This window comes from Scyliorhinus torazame, chromosome 8 (genome assembly GCF_047496885.1).
Source record: "Scyliorhinus torazame isolate Kashiwa2021f chromosome 8, sScyTor2.1, whole genome shotgun sequence".
Taxonomy (NCBI): domain Eukaryota; kingdom Metazoa; phylum Chordata; class Chondrichthyes; order Carcharhiniformes; family Scyliorhinidae; genus Scyliorhinus; species Scyliorhinus torazame.
This window is the reverse complement of record NC_092714.1, coordinates 214,225,907-214,251,962: the sequence shown is the minus strand read 5'-3', so window position 1 is coordinate 214,251,962 and position 26,056 is coordinate 214,225,907. Positions and strand designations below refer to the sequence as shown.

At 45.4% G+C, this 26,056-nt stretch overlaps 1 protein-coding gene across 1 annotated transcript in view; it reads right to left on the bottom strand.

The window, feature by feature from the left end:
* Nucleotides 1–11,163: 11,163 nt before the first annotated feature.
* The window catches only part of LOC140428904 (sodium- and chloride-dependent neutral and basic amino acid transporter B(0+)-like), an 89,622-nt gene continuing 74,729 nt past the window's right edge, over nt 11,164–26,056 (bottom strand). The window contains exons 6-7 of the mRNA XM_072515552.1: nt 15,499–15,598; nt 11,164–11,285 (exon numbers count right to left, since the gene is read on the bottom strand). Of these exons, the coding sequence (XP_072371653.1) occupies nt 11,164–11,285; nt 15,499–15,598 (222 nt within the window). The remainder of the gene's footprint in view (nt 11,286–15,498; nt 15,599–26,056) is intronic.

The following is a 26,056-nucleotide window of genomic DNA, read 5'->3' as shown; positions in this document are numbered from 1 at the left end:
TCACTAAACAAAAATATTTATAATCAGTCTTTTGAGGCAATTTGTTACAATACATTTTCTTTACAAATTATCAGCCTTCAAAATAATTGATTACAAAATTGATGCAGATTAAACATAAAATCCTTAAATTCTGATTTTTATTACACAGTTAACAGAAGAATGCACCTTTTATTCGATCTGATTTTTGTACCTTTCTCCCCTGTTCACTTTCAAGAGTGGACCCCAGTCAGGAGCAGGTCTGCAAGATGCGATAAATTTCTGTGAAAAAGAGTAAGAAAATGCTTGATAACGTGTGCTTGATTTCCTTTCAACATAGCACCTAAAAAAGTCATGATCAGATTATAATGTCCTTTATTTCAATTGATTTCTCAAAGGCCTCTCAACAATCAAATCTAACTTTATTCTTACTGTTAAATATATCTAGGCTTGTAATATGGAAATTAATGGAACCTTTCTTGAGACAGGCCTGTTTCTCTTCTTACAATTCAGTATAGTTTTCTATTCAGTGCTATTGTTACATAAATTCCCACTTTAAAAACGTATAATACAATGTATAATACTTCTTGAGGTACAGGGCTGGGTTTTCCCACCCAACCTGCACCAAGAACGCCACGGGCAAGCCGTGTAGAATGGAAAAATTCATTGACCCCGGGCAGGATTCACCCGTCGCCGGGCGAACGCGGCCGGAGAATCCTGACCATTATTCTAGATCTCTTGCTGTTTGTAGTGTACATTAATGATCTAGACTTGATGTTCGAAGGTTGTTTTTGTGACTGAAGGTCGTGTCCCGTGGTGTATCACAGGGATTGATGCTAGATTTGCTGTTTGTAGTGTACATTAATGATCTAGACTGGTGTCATATTTAGTGAAGAGGAATGCTTTAGAATACAGAACAATATAGATAGGCTGGTCGGATGGGCAGAACTGTGGCAAATGGAATTTAACCCTGAAAAGTGTGAGGTGATGCATTTTGTGAGGACTGACAAGGCAAGGGAATACATAATGAATGATATGGCACTAGGAAGCACAGAGGACCTGAGGGATCTTGAAGTGCATGTCTAAAGATCCCTGAAGGCAGCAGGACAGGTAGACAAGATGGTTAAGAAGACATATGGGATACGTACATTTATTAGGTGAGGCAGATAATGTACGAGTAGAGATGTTATGTTGGAGCTGCATAAACTGCTTGTTAGGCAACAGCTAGAGTATTATGCGCAGTTCAGGTCTCCACACTGTAGGAAGGATGTGATTGCACGAGAAAGGATGCAGTGGAGAATCACCAGGATGTTGTTTGGGTTAGAACAAAGAACAAAGAAAATTACAGCACAGGAACAGACCCTTTGGCCCTCGCAGCCTGCACCGATCCAGATCCTTTATCTAAACCTGTCGCCTATTTTCCAAAGAGCTACTTCCCTCTGTACCCCGCCCGTTCATATATCTGTCTAGATGCATCTTGAATTATGCTATCGTGCCCATCTCTACCACCTCCACTGGCAAAGCGTTCCAGGCACCCACCACCCTCTGCGTAAAAATCTTTCCACGCACATCTCCCTTAAGTTTTCCCCCTCTCACCTTGAAATCGTGACCCCTCGTAATTGACACCCCCACTCTTCGAAAAAGCTTGTTGCTATCCACCCTGTCCATACCGCTCATAATTTTGTAGACCTAAATCAGGTCCCCCCTCAACCTTCGTCTTTCCGACGAAAACAATCCCAATCTACTCAACCTTTCTTCATAGCTAGCATCCTCCAAACCAGGCAACATCCTGGTGAACCTCCTCTGCACCCTCTCTAAAGCATCTACATCATTCTTGTAATGTGGTGACCAGAACTGCACGCAGTATTCCAAATGTGGCCTAACCAAAGTCCTATACAACTGTAACATGACCTGCTGACTCTTGTACTCAATACCCCGTCCGATGAATGCAAGCTTGCTGTATGCCTTCCTGACCACTCTATCGACCTGCGTTGTCACCTTCAGGGTACAATGGACCTGAACTCCCAGATCTCTCTGAACATCAATTTTCCCCGGGACTCTTCCATTGACCGTACAGTCCGCTCTTGAATTAGATCTTCCAAAATGCATCACCTCGCATTTGCCTGGATTGAACTCCATCTGTCATTTCTCTGCCCAACTCTCCAATCTATCTATATTTTGCTGTATTCTCTGACAGCCCTCCTCACTATCTTCAGCTCCACCAATCATAGTATCATCTGCAAACTTGCTAATCAGACCACCTATACCTTCGTCCACATCATTTATGGATATCACAAACAACAGTGGTCCGAGCACGGGTCCCTGTGGAAGACCACTAGTCACCTTTCTCCATTTTGAGACACTCCCTTCCACCACTACTCTCTGTCTCCTGTTGCCCAGCCAGTTCTTTATCCATCTAGCTAGTACACGCTGAACCCCATACGACTTCACTTTTTCCATCAACCTGCCATGGGAAACTTTATCAAACGCCTTACTGAAGTCCATGTATATGTCATTTACAGCCCTTCCCTCATCAATTAATTTTGTCACTTCCTCAAAGAATTCTATTGGTTTGTAAGACCTGACCTTTCCTGCACAAAACCATGCTGCCTATCACTGATAAGTCTATTTTCTTCCAAATGTGAATAGATCCTATCCCTCAGTATCTTCACCAACAGTTTGCCTACCACTGACATCAAGCTCACAGGTCTATAATTCCCTGGATTATCCCTGCTACCCTTCTTAAACAAAGGGACAACATTAGCAATTCTCCAGTCCTCTGGGACCTCACCTGTGCTCAAGGATGTTGCAAAGATATCTGTTAAGGCCCCAGCTATTTCACCCTCGCTTCCCTCAGTAACCTGGGATAGATCCCATCCGGACCTGGGGACTTGTCCACTTTAATGCCTTTTAGAATACCCCAAACTTCCCTCTTCCTTATGCCAACTTGACCTAGAGTATTTAAACATCCATCCCTAGCCTCAACATCTGTCATGTCCCTCTCCTTGGTGAATACCGATGCAAAGTACTCATTAAGAATCTCACCCATTTCCTCTGACTCCACGCATAAATTCCCTTTTTGTCTTTGAGTGGGCCAATCCTTTCTCTAGTTACCCTCTTGCTCCTTATATACGAATAAAAGGCTTTGGGATTTTATTTGGCGATTTTAGAGTGCGATTCCAGCGAGTTAGGTTTTTAATGGTCATCTATGCAAATGCGGGTTCTGACATGGGGCATTCGGCAACCCTATCAGCCATGAAAGGAGGAATCCTGGAGATCCAAGTCCTCAGCCCCTATGAGGAACGGACCTGGAAATCACAGGCCTGCCAGAGGAGAATGCAGTCACCAACAGTGAAGTTGGTCTGCTCCAGAGAGGTGAAGATTCACTGCCCCTTCATCCAGACCTGTCTTAAGTGAGTTGTTCATGTCTGACCAAATGACCCTTCCCTCTCAGTGACCCCATGCCCATTGTATTGCAGGATCTCCATCTGTTGAGGCAGGGCCATCCGGAATTTACTTTTTATAGATTTAAAGTACCCAATTTCTTTTTCCATTTAATGGGCAATTTAATGTGGCCAATTCACCTACCCTGCACATCTTTGGGTTGTCGAGGTGAGACCCATGCAGCCTCGGGAGAATGTTCAAACTCCACATGGACAGTGACCGGAGGCCAGTATCGAACCCGGGTCCTCAGCGCTGTGACGCAGCCGTGCTAACCACTGCGCCACTAGGGCCATCCGGAGTTGTATCTCCCTCGCCACCCATAAAGTGAATTTAGGCTGGCTAGTATTTTTGTTCTTGTTATAGTACTTTTGTTAATTGCTGCAGGCAGAATGGGCCAAATGGTTTACTTCTCCTGTGCCATTAATTTTTATGATTTAATACGAATATAGTTGTTTCCTTACCTCATACAAGTTGGAGCCCTGGGCTTGTACAATTTTCGTAATTGCCAGAATGGGGATCCAAATAATACAGAAGAAAAATATACCCCAACCAAACACTATCGCCCAAATTGGGTATTCAAACTTTCCATATTGTGGTGGGACAAATGTGGCTGATGACCAGATCAAGATTCCCTGTTTGAAATTATTCCACAAAGATTAGACATAGAGATAGCATTTGTGAATTTGTTTTTTTAAGCTTAAATCACTAAAAGATATAACATTTCCTTACTAATATTAGGCAAGGAGAAATAAAAAACCAACACATTCTCCACCACAGCCAGAAGAACCGGCTCTTTTTACCAATCATCATCTCAATGTCCAGAATGAATCTGTTACCCCCTGTGAATGAGAAGAAGACAAATAAATCACTCTTTAAACATTTTTCCAGGTAGCCTGTTTGCTCTAGTTTTGCATTTTATCAAACATACATGCAACAAAATAGTTACCTAACTTAGCAGCCTTTGTTGTAAAAATAAGTACCTGCACGACACATGCTGCCATTAATGTACAGATCATCCAGAAACTCATAGTGTCATAACAATGGGAAATTGTGATTGAGTGAGGTCTACCTATAACTTCAAAAACACATTGAACCTTTTAAAGACTATCTGTTTTTAAAAAAAAAAACAAGAAAAGACACTCACCAAAAATGGCTGCCACCTTATGTCTGTGATTGTATGTTGGCCTTTTCTGGACAGTTACTATATGGATTGCATTGCTGATATGTTGCATTTGGAATGCCACACCTGGAGCTGTCAAGATTCACTTCAAAAACTGCTTGAAAAGATGGCATTAAAAATGCAAAGCGCTGGACTTTAATTGTAATTCCGTCAAAACAATGGAAACTGCTAACCAGCCAGATATCCAACAATCAAAACCCTTTGTGAAGGACAGAAGAACCCCAGCTCCTGTTGTTTTCTACTATCATGGAATGTGTCAAAAGTTTCTGAAATGTAAGATCAGAAATGGGCTTACTTGTTCAAAAACAATGACTGTAACATATATTAATCAAATTTCTTCTTGGAATAAACAAACAGGAGGTTTATATATTGGTTTTGCCAAGCCAGATACAGAGAGAGTCATCAAAGTAATCTGGAAACATGGCTGAAAGAAGCAGTAAGGATTTTTTCTCTCTCTGAAGTCAAAGTTGTCTCCAGAAAAGTGCAATTTAATTCAACTCCAGGATTTTAAAGAAAATCAGCTAACTTCAAATGACCGTAAGATTCAACAATCATAGAAACACAGAATCCCCACAGTGCAGAAGTAGGCCATTTTGATCCATCGCGTCTGCACCGCCCCTTGGAACGAGCACCCTACCTCGGCTCACGCCCTCTCCCTATCTCCATAACCCAGTAAGCCCACTGTTATAACTTGCCTACTTACCATTGTCTGGGGACTAATGACTATCCCACAATCCTGTGGGAGTATGAGCTTCCCCATTGAGGGGGGCGGAGAAACCACCAGTAAACCCCTAGTATAAATAAAGCTGGCCAGTTCAGGAACCAGCAGGAAGGAGTATGTAGCAAGGGAAGTTACTGCTACTGTTATGTATATATGTTTTCGTAAATAAATGTTATTACTTTGTATCCTTAAAACTCGTGCTGGATTCTTTGTGGCCCTTACAAAACTGGGGACAAAGGTTAAAGTGAATAGCCGTCTACACTGCTGAAGCCACCTCCCTGGATTTTTGTTGGATACAGGTTGGAAGTTGTTTTCTATTACACCATGCCTCTGTACGGACGTTTGGATGTTTTTGATGCTGTGCTGGAAAGCTGGAACCAGTACACACAACGGATGCGTTACTATTTCTGGGCAAACAATATCACCGAAAATGAGCGCCAGGTGGTCATATTGCTCACCGCCTGCGGCCGCATACGTTTGGGGTGATTAGGAGCCTTACGTACCCAGCTGCGCCGGACACCAAAACGTTTGATGAACTTATGAATATAGTGGGGCAACATTTTAACCCAACCCTGTCCACGATAGTCCAGCGTTACCGGTTTAATACTGCTGAGAGGACCCCTGGAGAATCCCTTGCCGATTTTCTATCCAGGCTACGCAGGATTGCGGAGTACTGTGACTATGGTGAGACCTTGTCAGAAATGTTACGCAACCGTTTGGTTTGCGGTATTAACAATGTGGCCATCCAGAGAAAGTTGTTAGCGGAGCCAACATTGACTTTTCAACAGGCCATTCAAATAGTATTGTCCCGAGAAAGCGCAGAGCGAGGAGTACAGGACCTACAGGGAATGGAAGTGCATGCCTTGGGGCGCAACCCCTTCCGTCCGAAAGCGTCCCCCCGCACTCCTGCGGTAACTTGGGTGAGGAAACTGGGACCAGCCCAGGGGCCGTAACTGGGCCCAGCCCAGAGGCCGTACCTTCCATGTGGATGAACCTGCGGCGACTCTCCTGAGGACGTGGAGATGGAGGACGACTGCCTGCAGTTGCATTGTGTGGCAGCTCCCCGTGTGGCCCCCATTAAGGTGACAGTACGGGTCAATGGCCACCCGCTTGAGATGGAGTTGGATACTGGCACAGCGGTCTCCGTGATCGCCCAGAGGACATTCGACCGCATCAAGCAGGGTATACAGACCCTTACATTAACCGACTCACAGGCCAGGTTGGCCACCTACACGGGGGAACCACTGGACATTGCAGGAACTACAATGACCCCTGTTGTCTATGGACGCCAGGAGGGGCGTTTCCCACTTATCGTGGTGCGCGGCCATGGGCCCAGCCTGTTGGGTCGGGACTGGTTGCGCCATTTGCGGTTGCAATGGCAGCACATCCTCCAAACAGTTTCTGAAGGGTTGACTGAGGTGCTAGGACGATACCCAGATGTATTCCAGCCTGGTTTGGGGAAAATCAAAGGGGCCGTAGCCCGTATCCAAGTTGAACCAGGAGTCACGCCGCGCTATTTCCAGGCGCGCCCAGTGCCTTACGCCTTGCTCGAGAAGGTAGAAGGGGAGCTCACTCGTTTGGAGAGTTTGGGTATTATCAGGCCTGTCCGTTTTGCTGACTGGGCAGCACCAATTGTACTTGTAATGAAGCCAGATGCCACAGTTCGCTTGTGTGGCGACTATAAACTTACAGTGAATACGGTTTCCCGACTCGACCGATATCCTATGCCTCACATAGAGGATCTCCACGCGAAACTTGCAGGTGGACTCTCGTTCACAAAATTAGATATGAGTCACGCCTACCTGCAGTTGGAGCTGGACCCTGCCTCCCGACCATATGTAACGATTAACACACATCGGGGCCTGTATGAATATACATGGTTGCCCTTTGGAGTATCCTCTGCCTGCGCAATTTTTCAACGTGTTATGGAGGGCATTTTGAGAGGTTTACCACGTGTGGCTGTCTACCTAGATGACGTTTTGATTACAGGGACGTCGGAGCAGGAACATTTGGAAAATCTGGAGGCTGTCCTTAGACGCCTTTCGGAGGCTGGAGTCCGTTTACGTCGCACAAAGTGCGTATTTCAGGCAAAGGAAGTAGTCTACCTAGGTTAGCGGGTGGACCGCGAAGGTCTGCACCCCGTCGGAGAGAAGGTGCGTGCAATTCACCATGCCCCCGCCCCGACTGACACTTCGCATCTTCATTCTTTTCTCGGTCTCGTAAACTATTACGGGAAGTTCCTCCCCAATCTGGCAACTACGCTGGCCCCTTTGCACCTTCTGCTAAAGAAAAATCACACCTGGGTTTGGGGTCAGCCGCAAGAAACCGCTTTCCGACGGGTAAAGCAACAATTGTCGTCGTCTGGGTTACTAACCCACTATGATCCTGGAAAGCCTTTGCTCGTCACATGTGATGCATCCCCGTATGGTATTGGGGCCGTCCTGTCCCACAAGATGGAGAACGGGGCCGAATAACCGATAGCTTTCGCCTCCCGCACATTGACTGCAGCGGAGAAAAAGTACGCGCAGATCGAGAAGGAGGGCCTGGCAGTGGTTTCTGCGGTGAAACGCTTCCACCAGTACGTGTACGGCCACCATTTCACTATCGTGACTGATCATAAGCCCCTGCTGGGACTTTTCAGAGAGGTAAGCCAATACCGCCCATTGCTTCCGCACGGATCCAGCACTGGGCTTTGTTGCTCGCTGCATACGAGTATTCTCTGGAGCACAAACCAGGTACGCAGATAGCAAATGCCGACGCACTGAGCCGATTGCCTTTTATCGACCGGCCCCATGTCGACCCCCACGACCGGTGAGGTGGTTGCAACCCTAAATTTTATGGACACCTTGCCTGTCACGGCATCACAGATCCGTGAGTGGACCCAGACGGAGCCAGTCCTGTCAAAGGTTCGGCACATAGTCCTGTATGGTGGGCAGCATAGACAGCTCCCAGGCGAGTTGCGGGCATTTTCCTCCAAGCTGTCAGAATTCAGCGTGGAAGATCCGTGGCATCCTCTTGTGGGGGACACATGTGATTGTCCCGGAAAAAGGCCAGGAGCTGATACTATCAGACTTGCACAATGGGCATCCAGGCGTGACCAAAATGAAAATGTTGGCCCGGAGTTATGTCTGGTGGCCAGGCCTCGACACCGACATTGAGAAGGTGGCCCAAAACTGCTCCATTTGCCAGGAGCATCAGAAGCTTCCGCCGGCCACGCCCCTACATCACTGGGAATGGCCAGGGCGGCCTTGGGCACGCTTGCATGCAGATTTCGCAGGCCCTTTTCAAGGATCCATGTTCCTTCTACTAATTGACGCCCAGTCCAAATGGCTAGAGGTGCATAAGATGCAGGGGACAACGTCCTGCGCAACAATTGAAAAGATGCGTTTATCGTTTAGTACGCATGGCCTCCCCGAGGTGCTGGTCACGGATAACGGCACTCCATTCACGAGTGAGGAGTTTGCGAGGTTCACAAAGATGAACGGCATCCGCCATATCCGCACTGCCCCTTACCACCTGGCTTCAAATGGGTTGGAAGAGCGCGCAGTGCAGACATTCAAAAGAGGCCTAAAGAAGCAGTCTTCCGGATCAATGGACACGAGACTGGCTCGCTTTTTGTTTACGTACAGGACCACCCCCATGCAGTGACTGGGGTAGCTCCCGCAGAACTCCTAATGGGCCGGAGACTTCGCACCCGCCTTAGTATGGTTTTCCCGGACATTGGCGCAAAAGTACACCGCACACAAGAACGGCAGGGACAGGGATTTTTTCGGCATCGGCCGATTCGGCATTTTGCGCCCGGTGACCCAGTGTTTGTTCGGAATTTTGCTGGTGGTGCCCAATGGGTTCCTGGTGTAATCTTTAGCCAAACGGGCCCTATATCTTACCAAGTGCAAGGCCAGGGTCGTCTCCAGCGAAAACATGTAGACCACGTTCGGTCCAGAAGACCATCCCCTCAAAAGATTCCCCGCCCCTGGGGCTCATTTCAACAGCCGCAGAGACCAGAGACAAGGGAAGGTAGTCCTCACAATCTTCCACTGGTGCCTCACTCGAAGCCTGCGCAGGTCGTTACGGGACCGAATGGAGATAGAGACGCTGACATGACGGAAGCAGCAGACTCTGACTCCGAGATGGAGACACAGGATGCATCAGAGGGGGAATCCTCGGGTCCACGGGCCGTGGATGTACAACCGTTGCGCCGTTCATCACGGAAGCGCCGGTCTCCATCTCGTTACACGCCGCCTGATCCAGCGCCGCGTGCAAATGGTGTCCGGCCTGCGGCCAAACGAATCCGACGCCCTCCTTTGCCAGGGTCTTCGGTGGATTCCTTGGGCTTTGGGGGGGAGGGATGTTATAACCTGCCTACTTACCATTGGCTGGGGACTAATGACTATCCCACAATCCTGTGGGAGTATGAGCTTCCCCAATGAGGGGGGCGGAGAAACCACTAGTAAACTCCTAGTATAAATAAAGCTGGCCAGTTCAGGAACCAGCAGGAAGGAGTATGTAGCAAGGGAAGTTACTGCTACTGTTATGTATATATGTTTTCGTAAATAAATGTTATTACTTTGTATCCTTAAAACTCGTGCTGGATTGTTCGTGGCCCTTACAAAACCCACCTAACCTTTTTAATACTTAGGGGCAATTTAGCATGGTCAATCCACCTAACCTGCACATTTTTGGACTGTGAGAGAAAACTGGAGCACCCAGGGGAAACTCACGCAGACAAGGGGAGAAAGTGCAATCTAAGACTCAAGTACAAGCAAATGTCTTTATCATTTATTCTTTTTAACTTTTATTTGAACTCTAACTTCTTACTTCTGCGATTTGTGTGTCATTGCATTGTTTCTTAATTTTTCTCTGGTTTAATTTCAAATAAACTTATTCTTATTTTGTCTCAAGAAAATCTGGCTTGATTGCTCCTCATTGATAAGCAAGTACATTTGGATTGGAAAAGGCATTTACAGGGAAAATATTTTAAAAAAAACTTTTATTGCCACCGAGTGGACTGAATAAAGGGGAGACAATTCACTCCTCCTCACTTGATCATAACACAAGGAAGAGATACTCTGAAAAGTACAAATGTCCATAAGTTGCTGGCTGAATTGCAATGCTCAGTTAGCTTTGTGAAACTTGCAACTCATACTTAACCACCCTCTGATTTCCATGAAGCGTACTTGCACATTGAATATGTGATAGAGAACTAAGTGTTTAATTAACAGCATAAGTAACCATTTAATATATAATTTCTAAAGATTACCAATGTTTCTTGCCCAGAAAGTAAACAATTATCAGTGGGAGTCTCAATTTTTCACATTGTGAATTGTTTTAGGAGATGTGAAAAATGTCAAATCCTACAATTTTTGTCCTACTTTTTCTCTTTTTTCTTGTTATTAATCCCCCCTTTTACTCCCCTCTTGTCATTTCTCTGGTTGTACCTGATTTGACAGTCAATTTGCCAATCCTTCTTCTCAGATATTCCCGTTTATTGCTCTACATTTAATTTTGAACAAGGAAATAAACAGTTTGCTCTGTTTTTCAGGTTTCCTCCCTTGCCATAGTACCAAAACGATTCCCACCAAAGTCACAAATGATGTTGTGACAGTGACAAAGAAAAACTATCTCTCCTTATCTTTCTTAACTTGTCTGTAGACTTTAACACCACTGGGCACACTATACTCCTCCAATCCGTCCCCACCATGATTCAGATGGGTGAACTATGCTTAGTCGGATCCATTCTTATTTATCCAGCCATAATCAGTTAAACACCTACAACAGCTTCCATAGCTGCTCTTATACTGTTACCTCTGGTGACATCCAAGGATCTATCCTTGTGTGCCTCCTATTTCTTATCTATATGATGTCCCTTAACGGCACTATCCAAGAATATATCAGGTTCCATTTGCACACTGATGGCATCCAGCTTTAGCTCACCACCACCTTTCTCAGGCGTTGTACTATCCCCTGTATTGCAGATCAATATTGAGCACTGGATCCGCAGGAATTTCCTCCAACTAAATATCGGAAATACCAAAGTGTCAAAACGAGCCATCAGCTCTAATCCCTACCTACCAAATCTTGATAATTTTGCTCCCTCGCAACTGTCTCAGGTTGAACCAGACTGTTCCGGAACCTTGGTGTCATGTTTGACCTGAGAGGCCTTCCAAACACATATCCACGCCACCACTAAATCCGCCTTAACTTTGCCTGACTCCACTCCTGCCTCATCTCACCTGCTGTCAAAACCCTCATCCATTCCTTTGTTACATCTAAACTTGACTATTCCAATGGACCCAGAGCAATTTATTCAGTTTAAACTTGAGGGCAGCTAAAAATCTTCTCCCCGTATCCTAACCCAAACCAAGCCCTGTTCACCTATCATCCCTATGATCGTTGATATACATGCACAGATAGCACAGCCTTGATTTTAAAATTCTCATCCTGATTTTCAAATCCTTTCATGGCCTTGCCTCACCTTATTTCTATCATCTCTTCCAGCTTTACAACTTTCTGAGTTATACATGGTCCTCCAATTCAGGCCTCTCGAGTTTATTTGTTTTTAATTGCCCCGCCATTGGGGCCAAGATCCTAGACTGTGGAATTTCTTCTTTAAAACTCTCTACCGCCCTTTCTTCCTCTAAAATACTCCTTATAACTTCCGAATATCGCATTATAAGGCTGGGTGTTTGATAATGCTCCTCTGAAGAACTTGAGGATATTTTACTATGTTACAAGCACTGACCAGAATTTTCTGGCCCAATCTAGTATGGCAGGGGGGTGGGCACGGGAGCAATAGGTCATAAGGTGAGAGCATTGAGGGAGAACTAGGGAATAGGGACAGTGTGGCTCTGAGGCAGAGCAGGCAGGGAGAAGTTGCTGAACACAGCGGGTCTGGTGGCCTGAAGTGCATATGTTTTAATGCAAGGAGTATTACGGGTAAGGCAGATGAACTTAGAGCTTGGATTAGTACTTGGAACTATGATGTTGTTGCCATTACAGAGACCTGGTTGAGGGAAGGGCAGGATTGGCAGCTAAACGTTCCAGGATTTAGATGTTTCAGGCGGGATAGAGGGGGATGTAAAAGGGGTGGCGGAGTTGCGCTACTGGTTAGGGAGAATATCACAGCTGTACAACGGGAGGACACCTCAGAGGGCAGTGGGGCTATATGGGTAGAGATCAAGAATAAGAAGGGTGCAGTCACAATGTTGGGGGTTTTCTACAGGCCTCCCAACAGCCAGCGGGAGATAGGGGAGCAGATAGGTAGACAGATTTTGGAAAAGAGTAAAAACAACAGGGTTGTGGTGATGGGAGACTTCAACTTCCCCAATATTGACTGGGACTCACTTAATGCCAGGGGCTTAGACGGGGCAGAGTTTGTAAGGAGCATCCAGGAGGGCTTCTTAAAACAATATGTAGACAGTCCAACTAGGGAAGGGGCGGTACTGGACCTGGTATTGGGGAATGAGCCCGGCCAGGTGGTAGAAGTTTCAGTAGGGGAGCATTTCAGGAACAGTGACCACAATTCAGTAAGTTTTAAAGTGCTGGTGGACAAGGATAAGAGTGGTCCTAGGATGAATGTGCTAAATTGGGGGCAGGCTAATTATAACAATATTAGGCGGGAACTGAAGAACCTAGATTGGGGGCGGATGTTTGAGGGCAAATCAACATCTGACATGTGGGAGGCTTTCAAGTGTCAGTTGAAAGGAATTCAGGACCGGCATGTTCCTGTGAGGAAGAAGGATAAATACGGCAATTTTTGTGAAGCTTGGATAACGAGAGATATTGTAGGCCTCGTCAAAACGAAAAAGGAGGCATTTGTCAGGCCTGAAAGGCTGGGAACAGACGAAGCCTGTGTGGAATATAAGGAAAGTAGGAAGGAACTTAAGCAAGGAGTCAGGAGGGCTAGAAGGGGTCACGAAAAGTCATTGGCAAATAGGGTTAAGGAAAATCCCAAGGCTTTTTACACGTACATAAAATGCAAGAGGGTAGCCAGGGAAAATGGTTGGCCCACTGAAGGATAGGCAAGGGAATCTATGTGTGGAGCCAGAGGAAATGGGCGAGGTACTAAATGAATACTTTTGCATCAGTATTCACCAAAGAGAAGGAATTGGTAGATGTTGAGTCTGGAGAAGGGTGTGTAGATAGCCTGGGTCACATTGAGATCCAAAAAGATGAGGTGTTGGGCGTCTTAAAAAATATTAAGGTAGATAAGTCCCCAGGGCCTGATGGGATCTACCCCAGAATACTGAAGGAGGCTGGAGAGGAAATTGCTCAGGCCTTGACAGAAATCTTTGGCTCCTCACTGTCTTCAGGTGATGTCCCGGAGGACTGGAGAATAGCCAATGTTGTTCCTCTGTTTAAGAAAGGTAGCAAGGATAATCCAGGGAACTACAGGCCGGTGAGCCTTACTTCAGTGGTAGGGAAATTACTGGAGAGAATTCTTCGAGCCAGGATCTACTCCCATTTGGAAGCAAATGGACGTATTAGTGAGAGGCAGCATGGTTTTGTGAAGGGGAGGTCGTGTCTCACTAACTTGATAGAGTTTTTCGAGGAAGTCACAAAGATGATTGATGCAGGTAGGGCAGTGGATGTTGGCTATATGGACTTCAGTAAGGCCTTTGACAAGGTCCCTCATGGTAGACTAGTACAAAAGGTGAAGTCACACGGGATCAGGAGTGAGCTGGCAAGGTGGATACAGAACTGGCTAGGTCATCGAAGGCAGAGAGTAGCTTTTCTAATTGGAGGGCTGTGACCAGTGGTGTTCTGCAGGGATCAGTGCTGGGACATTTACTGTTTGTAGTATATATAAATGATTTGGAGGAAAATGTAACTGGTCTGATTAGTAAGTTTGCAGACGACGCAAAGGTTGGTGGAATTGCGGATAGCGATGAGGCCTGTCAGAGGATACAGCAGGATTTAGATTGTTTGGAGACTTGGGCGGAGAGATGGCAGATGGAGTTTAATCCGGACAAATGTGAGGTAATGCATTTTGGAAGGTCTAATGCAGGAAGGGAACATACAGTGAATTGTAGAACCCTCAAGAGTATTGAAAGTCAGAGAGATCTAGGAGTACAGGTCCACAGGTCACTGAAAGGGGAACACAGGTGGCGAAGGTAGTCAAGAAGGCATACGGCATGCTTGCCTTCATTGGCCGGGGCATTGAGTATAAGAATTGGCAAGTCATGTTGCAGCTGTATGGAACCTTAGTTAGGCCACACTTGTATAGTGTTCAATTCTGGTCGCCACACTACCAGAAGGATGTGGAGGCTTTAGAGAGGGTGCAGAAGAGATTTACCAGAATGTTGCCTGGTATGGAGGGCATTAGCGATGAGGAGCGGTTGAATAAACTTGGTTTGTTCTCACTGGAACGACAGAGGTTGAGGGGCGACCTGATAGAGGTTTACAAAATTATGAGGGGCATAGACAGAGTGGATAGTCAGAGGCTTTTCCCCAGGGTAGAGGGGTCAATTACTAGGGGGCATAGGTTTAAGGTGAGAGGGGCAAGGTTTAGAGTAGATGTACGAGGCAAGTTTTTTACACAGAGGGTAGTGGGTGCCTGGAACTCGCTACCGGAGGAGGTGGTGGAAGCAGGGACGATAGTGATGTTTAAGGGGCATCTTGACAAATACATGAATAGGATGGGAATAGAGGGATATGGACCCAGGAAGTGTAGAAGATTGTAGTTTAGTCGGGCAGCATGGTCGGCACGGCTTGGAGGGCTGAAGGGCCTGTTCCTGTGCTGTACATTTCTTTGTTCTTTGTTCTTAATCATGACGGGACCCGTCGTGGGATCTTCAATGGCCCAGCCAAAAGTCAATTGACTTTCGGTGGGAATGGATGATCTCTGCATCGGCCTAGGCTGGAAGGTCCCGCCCACTAAGTTGTTGTTCAACATGGTCCCAAATTCCCTATTGCCTTTGCTACACTTATCACCTTGCACCAACCAACAGCAACGTTGTGGGCAATTTAAAAAAAAACTAAATTTGCACAAGCGAGTCTAACCAATGGGTCATGTTGTGAGGTGGTCCGTTCCAGAAAAATATGGTCCATAATTTCAAATGGAATAAGTAAAATGTCAGTCACTGATGTCATTTATCCTATCCATCCCTAAAGAGGTAAAAAAAGGCTCTTTGCATTTAAGGATGCTATTATTTTAATGGCATTGCATCATACTTACCATAGATGAAGATTATACCAAAGAGCTCCAACACAGCAGTTATAAGTAGAGTCAAACCAGTAGAGAAATGGTCAAGCAAATGCACCCAGTAAATTCCTGCCTAGACAGATAATATTGGCAAAAATACTAAGGAAATTACTCTGCTCAAAATTTGTACTTTACTAAACCATAAATGTTAGTCTTCATTTTTGACACATACTTAACAATAATCTCATGTCTTCATTATAGTTTCAAATTATTTTGCTGTCATTCTCCTTTGAAATACAGCAGCAATGATAAAAGCCCAAACATTTAACTAGATTACCTCATTATATCCATGCTTATCAATAACATGGACCATTTCCTCTTGTGTCAAGCTCAACAGCTAAATCCAACTGCACATATGTCAAAATATACAGAAAAGCTGTGAAATTGTCATAAACTGATGGAAAACTGTTAACATTTGAGACAGTTTATGCATTCCATTAGTCTGGATGACTGAATGATTCATTATCAGGTAGGTTTTAATTATACACTATTTATCTACACTTTTGTCCTAGCGGTCCTAAAGGAACAATAAAGGCAGCATTGGACTACTGGTTATTCAAACTCAGGGTCACGATCCACAAGTGGGTCACGGGCAGGTGGCAGGAGGGTTGCGGAGCGATTGCTTGTGGTGTTCCTAATCGCAGGAAGAAGTGCCCAACGGCCATCGACTAGCTTTTAAGAATGCTGGCTGCGGGCAGTCTCTGTGGCATTCAAGGGGTGGGGCAGCGAGGGGATGGGTTGCGTGTTTGTCACCGTGCGTTGGGGGGGGGGCGGGGGGGCTGATGGGCAGCCAGGTGAGGACGCAACGCTAACAATGGTGGCTCCAGCTTGCCCTCTGCGTGCTACTTGGCCCGTTCCCCCCCCCCATCGATGCGGGTGTGTGGTTTAGATGCTCACCGGCCAGCACAACATCTGTTTGCACTCCCACGAGGTGAACTGCAGGTCGGGAAGTGGTCAGCAGTCTGTGACTGGGGTGGATGTATCTGACGGCAGTAACAGCTACAGGACAGTGAGAGGGAAGTTAGGCTAGGTTTGTAGGCGAGGAATACCGGTGAAATGAGGCCATTCAATACAGCTGACACATGTCAACACTGGAAGAGACCTACACAGTTATCATTTTGTGTCACCACTCTCTGGAAACCAGGAAGTTAGTGCTTTTGTTGAGAATGGAGAAGGAGATGACTTAGATGTTTGGTTAGTGCAATGTAGTAGAACCACAAAGAAATGTTGTGACATTGTGTGTTTTTGACAAGTTACTTCATCTCATCTAAAGCTACAGTTTGTAAAGTAAGAACAAGAGTGTAGTTATTTTTATACTTGTTTAAATTTCTAAAGAAATGGGAATAAATTTAAAACAAACCTTGTGTGTAAATGTAATGGTGCGCATGTTCAACTGAAATTGCTTTAATTTTCAGGAGCAAAATGTCACAATTTTGGAAAAATCAGATCTTGGTAAAGTTTCAAAGTAAAGTCCTTTTAAGTTGAGAATGCCGACCGTGACCAGCCTTAAAATACAAACGATGGAGCATTTTTGCCAGAAGCAGCGGCAAAGAGGTCACGCTCCCTGCACATCCATGCTTTGGATATGAAATCATGGAGGAGAGATTCCTCCATTTTGTAGCTCCCAGCAAGCAAGCAATGCGACTGTGTGAAGAACTGAAGATAGATTATTTTGTAATAAGGAAGCGAGGGCCAGAGACACAAACAGGCCAGGATCTCACAACTGAATCTGCTGGAGAGAGCAGCTTAGGAGAGTCCACGGCAGGATAGAGCAATGTTAGCTCTGAACAGAGTTCCATGGCTTCTGGTGAACAATCCATTAAAAAGAAACTGAAATTTGGAACAAAGCAGTATAAAGATGATTTCTTGAGGTATGGCTTTGATTGTGCCAATTCAAATCAGTATGCAAAGCCCATGTGTGTTATATGCAGGGACATACTGGTAAAGTAAAGTTTAAAACCGTCAAAACTTTAAAGCCATTTGAAGGCAGTCAGTCTTTTCTGAATGTCTAATGACAATCAGATTTTGAGGTTTTCCTGCAACTAAACTGCAAGTAGGATTGTCAATGCTGAAAGAAGTATTAGGTTCATGTTTAACCAACACTCTTCAGCCCCATTAGCTTTACATTTTACGGGCAGCACAGTAGCACAAGTGGATAGAACTGTGGCTTCACAGCGCCAGGGTCCCAGGTTCAGTTCCCTGCTGGGTCACTGTGCGGAGTCTGCACTTTCTCCCCGTGTCTGCATGGGTTTCCTCTGGGTGCTCCGGTTTCCTCCCACAGTCCAAAGATGTGCAGGTTAGGTGGATTGGCCATGCTAAATTGCCCCTAGTGTCCAAAAAGGTTAGGAGGGGGTATTGGGTTACGGGGATAGGGTGGAAGTGAGGGCTTAAGTGGGTCGGTGCAGACTCGATGGGCCGAATGACCTGCTTCTGCACTGTATGTTTTATGTTCTGTTCTCTCCTGTCCTTCATATGGCTACCTTCAGCAACAAATACAGCTGAGAGTTCAATCCTCTTAGATTTGACTGGCTTTATATGCACCCTTCTTTGTGTGACAATTGTAACCTCTTCATCTGAGTTTTCTTCTTTACTAGCTTTGGAAGAATTACTCACCATTTGTTCAAGATCAATTAGTGAGAGGTCTATTCGGTAACAGCTATTGATCATTACTTCACAATCAGAACCGAAATGGAGTCAAAATGCTTGTCTGGCTCTTTATCCCTATCACTCTTACATGTGGACTCCTCTTTCTTATGGTCACCTTCAGTATTAGAATTCCCAGAAATTGGTTAACTACCACTGTCCTTTGATATGTGAGCAACATCTGTCAACATTTGTTTATTTGAGTCATTTCCTGCCGAATGGTTTTCCCCAACTCTCACATGCTCTACAATTGGCATCTCATGTGCTATCTGTAGTACTTCCCTTTAACTCTCTGCAATCATGGGTGAAGTTACAACCTTCACTCCTGCCAAATTGTTCCCCGGAAGTAAGTCTACTCCTTCCACTGGGAATTTCTTAACTACTCCAACAACAACTGGGCCTGACTAGGATTATTAAATCACACTCCAATTGTACTTTATACAATGGAACTGGGTGCAACCCCTACCTATACCATTAACTTGTACCTTATGTTTCATTGAGCTCTCTGTAGAAAGAACCAAATTCTTCTCCAAAACGAGAGTTTGAGTAGTCCGTGTCCCTTAAAATTGTTATGGGTTTGGCTACATAGATTGAGGAAAATGGAGTGACCTTCCCCTTGGACAAATATCCAACATATCTATCATCTACCTCATTCTTCACATTTCCTCCCCCAGCAGTGTTTACCTCATTCTCCTAAGTCCAGTTAAAGCTACAGTCTGCCCTGTAGTATTCTCCACTTGTGTTCTCTTTTCAGAATCCTCCTTATGAACTCCCACAAGTCCCATGGGCTTTCCTTGCAACTCCCAACATGCTGAATGAACATGTCCCACCTTGTTACAATGGTAACACAACGCTTCCATGTCTCACCTCCACACTCAGTACCTTCCTTCCTGTTGTAGAACGAGATCGCAGGGAGTTCCCAGATATCCATTCTCTACCTTAGCTACCTGCCTTCGTTTCACTCTCTCACTTCCTACCTTTTCAAAATTGTGGGGGTGATAGATCAAAGGTTTACATTTATGGATTAGCTCATAATTGTCAGTCATAATTGCTGCTTGCTGAGCAGTTTTTTCACCCTCTGATCTTCACCATGGGTTCTTATTATAGAAGATAGAGATTTATCAACTCCCAATGCTCGTACCCACCTATTAAAATTGTTCTGCTTCAACTTTTCAAATTCAGCATAAATCTGTCTCGGCTGTCTCCTTAAATTTTGAAACTTCGGTCTGTCTGCTTCAGGAACCAATTCATACGCATCCAGAATAGCCTTTTTTAACCATTTCATAATCCTTAGACTCCTGCTCTGACAAGGAAGCATAACCTTTCTGTGCCCGCCCACTAGTTTACTCTGCAAGGGCAATGTCCACTTTACTTGGGTTGCTATTTTTCAGAAGCGCTAAAAATGTTTCTCCTTCCTTCTTTTTGAATTTTGGGAGGATCTGTATAAATTTAAACATATCACAACTGAGTCTGTTCTAGGATTAAGCACCCCTCTACTTTCTTGCAGCTCCCCACTCATTAAGCTGAAAGTCTCTCTCTCTTTCTCTTCTTTTCCTCTCTTCTCATTTCCATCTCCATTTATTTTTGCTTCATTTCCATTTCTCTTTGCTTCATCTCCATTTATTTTTATTGTGCTTTTTGCCTCAGCCCCATCTCCTTTGCTCTCTTTTTGCTTCAGCTCTCTTTCTATTTGCTGCTTCTTCATTTCTATTCTTTTTAATTCCCTTTCATGCTCTAACTGCAATCAAACTCTCTCCAGCACAGCACCCCCACCAGAAAAAATCCCTGATGCTACACTACCTTGTGGACTCATCTGTGTTCCTAGCATCTCTTTCAAATTTAAATATTGAGCAAATGATTCAATTATCTCCACCTTCCTCGCTCTAGTTGGTACCTCTTCACCTACCAGTTCGACTAGCTTGTCTTTGCGAAGCTCTTTTAAATAAGCCAGAGTTCAGTTGTCCACATGAAGAAAATGTTTATCAGTTTCCAGAGCCATCCTGTTATATCACTACAAACCTGGTGCCTCATTTTAATTTATACTGGAACCCAAATTCGCCATCTACTATTCCAAAACTCCTGGACGAGCCTCCAATTTATGTTACGACACCCCGGGCTAGTGCGCGGTCAATTCCAGCCCCACATACTCCGGCGTCCCAACACAAGTGAATTAACCAATCATTTGCATAAAAGTCCCGAAATCTTTGGCCCTTGGCTGCCCAATAATTACAGTCAACAGGTATGTAAGTTGAAACTGTTTAGTTATAACAGAAATAAAGATGAAATATGCAGTAATTTCATATGAATTACAAGCAAGCTAATCTACTACATCTTCCCTTTTAATTGTCCCATCCTCTACCCACACACAGGACAGGCAAACACAGAGTGGTGGAAAGGGGTAAAAATAATAAGGCATAAGGGTAAAGAAATAAAGAGTCCTTGCTTCAGATGATGAGTTTTTTGCAGCAGGCTTTCCTCCCAACATGCTGGCTGATTGAAGCTTTGGGTTTACAGTTGGAGATGGTCTCCTTGCAGTGTAATTGGTTCAGTATTCGTAAGCAGTTAGCTTTCTTCTGGAGAGACAGTTTAGCTTTTATAAACTAGGCCTTCAACTCAAAGGTTCACTTTCAAGCCTGTTTGTTTCTTGAGATCCGTTGTCTCATACCAAACCCATGGGTTGACCTCAATCCTTTTCAGTCTCAAGAGAATGACATCCAGTTGTGATGTTGTACCAATTAAGTAATGGCATGATGGGAAAACTGGTCAACTATTCGGTACAATGTAAGAAAAGCTGACCTAGCCATTTCAATGTACCAGACCCCTTGGTAAGACCAATAAGGCTGACTCCGCATAACCTAAAGCATGAATAAGATCAGAGAAGGTCAAGCTATTCCAAAATGCCTGACCTCTGTAATTTCAGATAAGGCTAACTCGTCATAAACCAGGGCGGTATGAATAAGACAAGATAAGGAATGGATAAGTCTCCTCCGACCTTTTAAGGTTCTATCAAAGGACAAGATAATGGTATGAGGGATGAGACAAAGAGTCCGAGGAGGTCAACAGGTCATGCTTGTTTCATGACATTGCTTACGTTTCTACTTCCGATTGAATTCTTGACTAAGCTGTAGTGACGCAATCTTGATAATAATAATATATAAATACTGAACTGATTTTCTGTAAAAGCGCAGACTTGAGTAGGAATCAGCAGTGGTAGTAACTGCTCTCCGACCTCAACTTTCAGCCAAACCTGCATGCGATCGTTTCGTAAATAAAGCCTTGTTATTTTACCATAACAATCTATTGTTGAGTCTTTACCACAGTCAGGAAAATATTAGCTTCTACATTTAGCGCAAGCGAGCAGATACCAATACCCTGAATGAATTCCGTGGGGGACTGAAGAAGTGGTCGAGCCACGACCCAGAGGGAAGAGACAGAAGCCCTGCACAAGGTAAGATTCACCTTGGTCTCTCTCTCTCTCGGATCGGTGGTTCGACCCCTCATCCCTGACAGAGGAAACTAACAGGTGACGGTACTCAAATCTAAATTGGACTGTGAGTAGAGTGTTTAGGGTCAGGGACCGATTGTGGTTAGTCTCAGGTCAGGGACCTCTTGATCTCGTTTTCAATCCGGATCAGGTTTATACAGGCTTAAGTTTGGGTCAGGGACCCGGTGATTTGATTTTGGTATGAGGAATTGTTTTCACATTTTTTGCCAGGGGCAAAACTCATACTGACGTTATGGGACAGAGTTTAGACAAAACAGGGGGCAATTCTCCTTTGCTTTTTATGTGTTCTGAGACCCCTTCTCAAGAACGTAATTTCGGAAGATTATCTGCTGCACTGAACATTAAATTAGGTAAAGATATTTGGCCACTAGGCGGCACATGGAACTTGGAAAATTGCACTGCGGCAGAAAAAGCTATTTGGACAAAGAATGCATGTTCCAAGTGGAAAACTTTAATCTCGGAATGGAACAAAGAGTCGACTAGGTGCCACGAACAATCACTATTAATGAGTTGGAGGGATAACGCCCGTAAAAGAGGGATTGATGAGTATGTGGATGGTAAATCAAAAAATTGGGAAACTTTAAAATTGGAATGTGAACTTTGGGATAGGAAGCATCATGAGACAAAACGACAAGGCAGCAATAAGAAATCACCAAGTAATAGGCAAGTAAGGCTAGCCCATCAGATTAAACAAAAGGAGGATCCGCCCAGTTGCCCTGGCATGCCGATGTTTCTCTTCTCAGGCGATACGGAGGAAGAGGAGGAATCGACCCCTAAACCCTCCCTTTATCCAGCACTCCCCGCTGCTTCTTTGCCACTGTCCCAAGTCCAACCTCCCCCTTATGGTCCCGCTACCAATGAAATTCCCGCTTCCGCTTCTCCCGTAGTATCACGTACCCGATCACAAACGCAACCCCTGAATATGGAACAACCCTTCACCTCTGTCAATCAGGCTCTTCTTGATTTATCACTCCAACCTAAGGAGGAGGAAGCCTTTCTGCCACCACTTCCCCCCGCAAATTATCCCATTAGGAGTGTTATCAACCCCCACGCTGGTGATATTGACAAACCATTCATTGAGGTGTGGCAGGCATTTAAACCTCAGGAACTATGTTTGATCATGGCCCAATGTCCTTCCTGTAAAGACGACCCAGAAGAGTTCACTGAATTTTTGAGATGAACTGCGACCATGTACGGTGCTACCGCACGGGATCAATATTCACTGATTTATTCATCACTTCCCCCAGAGATAGGGGAAAGGTGGAAACATGAATTGGGACTTCATGGGGACACATGGACGGCCTTCAGCGCCGCACACCGAATGGAGGACGATCAGTGCACTTTAATGTTCCCCGCACTAAAACGGGCTCTCCGTAAGCCCGTGGACATCTCCAAACTCCTTGACTGTACCCCCGCTTCTAAGGCAGATGGTCCAGAATTTTTTGACCGCTTTTGTGGCGTGTACACTCTTTACTCCAGGGACATTGCTTTCAATGAAGGAACACAGTCTCCCCAATTTAATGCACTATTAATGCAGGTATTGCCTGACCACGTAGCATCCAGGATTAAAACTAACAACATGGATTGGTCTGACAATTCCAAATCTCAAATGAAACGAGCTGTGTCGTATTATTGGAGCAATGGCTGCAACCGTGAGACCTATTATAAAGACACTATGCCTAGAATTAAGTCCGAATTTGTCCAACGTCCCTCTCAAAGAAAACCTCCTAAAGGTCAAAACCCTCAGACAGATTCACGTTACTATCGCCCAGATTGCACGGACCCTCCTGAATTTGGTTACCGTTCACACGCTCCCGACCCCTGCACTCCGCACACGGAGGATTTCGACAGCGCTCCTCCGTGTCGTCCTCCTGCCAAATATAATGTCACTTGCTTCAACTGTCAACGGACAGGGCACTATGCTAGGGATTGTCCAGCACCCTGACGACAAGGTAGATATCAACCCCGTCGGCAGACACCCTTCACTGTCTCTAACCCCGATTGACTAGCCCGATCGAACTTTCTGGTCCTTTCAGCGGACCACTCTGACGAGCCCACGGCTACGATTTACATAGAAGGCGTGCCTATCCCCTTCTTGATCGACACCGGCGCGACTAATTCTACGTTAGACTGGACATTAATTCAGAAGCATAGATTTCCCCTCTCTGATAAGCATGTGGAACTTGCGGGTTTCATGGGGGAAGTTGCTGTTTATCCGCTTACGAAGCCGCTCTCAGTTCAATTTGAGGGCCGGGAATGTTGCATTCCTTTCACGGTTACCCGCGTCCTCGGTGTCAACCTGGCCGGACGTGATTTGCTGTGTCCCTTGCAGGTGGAAATTGTTTGCCTTGATAACAGCATTACAATATCAGCTATCCCGCAAGCCCAGCTTCGAAATTTTCCCCTTTTCACTACTCCACAGTGGTGATCGGTTGATTTTGATTCCTCCCACTTTTCACCTCCCTTAGGTATTCCTGATCCACATGTGACTCTTTGCCACGATCACACGGGATACTCGACTGAATTGGAGAGCATTTACCAAGAGGCCCTCTGTTCTCTACAATGCGTTTCCTTTGTTGGCCTCGCTAAGGGAAAAGAAGGTTCTGTCTTTCTTGTTGAGGTACCCCACGGGCTCTGGCAACAGTCGGGACTCGTGTCACCCCACGTGACCCTTATTGTCAACGAAGGCTACAGTGCCAAATCCTTGGGATTTCTGGCAACTTCACTACGAGGACAAGCTGCTCCTTCCTTTACTGGACGGCAAACCTTCCCCGAAGGCACTTTAGAATATTTTCCCCAACCATTTTGTCTAACTGGAACATTGCACCACCATCGATCAGTCCAGTCTCTGATTTCGGGAGTCCCCGCAGATTTATGGGCGGCTTCCAACCACGAGGTTGGTCTCACTAATGTACCTCCCGTCGTTATTAAAGTCAAACCTGAGATGCCCTTGCCCTCCATTTCACAGTACCCTTTATGCCCCGAGGCTGAAGAAGGAGTCTCGGTCATGATTCAATCTTTCCTTCAACAGGGAATTTTGATACCATGTCAATCGCCCTGTACCACCCCGATTCTTCCAGTTCCTAAGATAGGAAGACCATCCGAATGGCGTTTGGTCCAAGTTTTCCGACGTATTAATCAGATAGTGGAACCATTACATCCTATTGTCCCAAACCCAGCTACAATCCTTAGTAATGTTCCACCTGAAGTGACTGTTTTTACCCTTGTGGATTTACAACATGCCTTTTTTGCGATACCCCCCGCCCCTGAATCACAGTATTTGTTTGCCTTTACATTTAAGGGCAACCAGTACACTTGGACTAGGCTCCCACAGAGCTTCATTCATGCTCCAACCCTTTTTTCACAGGCACTGCACTCCCAGTTAGCGACATTAGCACCCCATGGTGGGTCCACCATCATCCAATATGTTGATGATTTACTCCTTGCCAGCCCTGACAGTGTCACCAGCGTGACACCGTTTACCTGCTCATCCGTCTCCATTCGTGGGGATATGTGATCCCGCCCGCTAAAGTTCATAAAGGCCAACGACAGGTCAAATTTTTGGGTGTCTTAATAAGTGCAACTGATCGCTCCCTTACTCAGAAACGTATTAATCCTCTATTGCAGACCCCATTTCCTACCTCGCCCAAGCAGGTGCGAGCCTTTTTAGGATTGGTGAACTTTTGCAGACAATGGATTCCGAATGTTACTGTCCATACTAAAGAATGAACTCCGTACTCCTCTCAAAATGCTCCTCTTAAGTTTGAACTACCCGATTCGGCAAAGCAATCATTTGTTACTCTCAAAAACGCCCTGGCTACCGCCCCAGCGCTAGGACGACCTATGTATGACAGACCCTTTCAGTTGTACGTTAATGTTCTTGATGAATGTGCCACTGGTGGTTCTGACACAAGAGCACGGTGACCGGCGTTGCCCGGTCGCCTACTATTCTACTAAATTAGATCCTGTAGCTTGCGGTCTACCTCCCTGCACTCAAATTCTTACGGCTGTCCATTTATTAGCGCAGGCAGCCTCTAATCTGACCCTTCACCAGCCAGTACAAGTGCATACCTCGCACTCTATTGTGGCTCTCTTAACGTCTCAGCAAACCCATCATCTGACTCAAGCTCGCATGAGCTGTTATGAGGTTTCACTATTGCAGAACCCCTACCTCTCTTTTCATTACTGTTCAACCTTAAATCCTGGTGTTCCTCGAACAGCCCCCCAATAACCTTGCTGACTCACCGCACGATTATTTGCTGAGGAATCACTTCCTTACCGCGTCTCGCCCAGATTTAACGGATCGGCCTATTGAAAATCCAGATCTCATTTTTTTATGTTGATGGCAGTTCCTCCATTTCTCTCACTGGTATCCCACAGTCG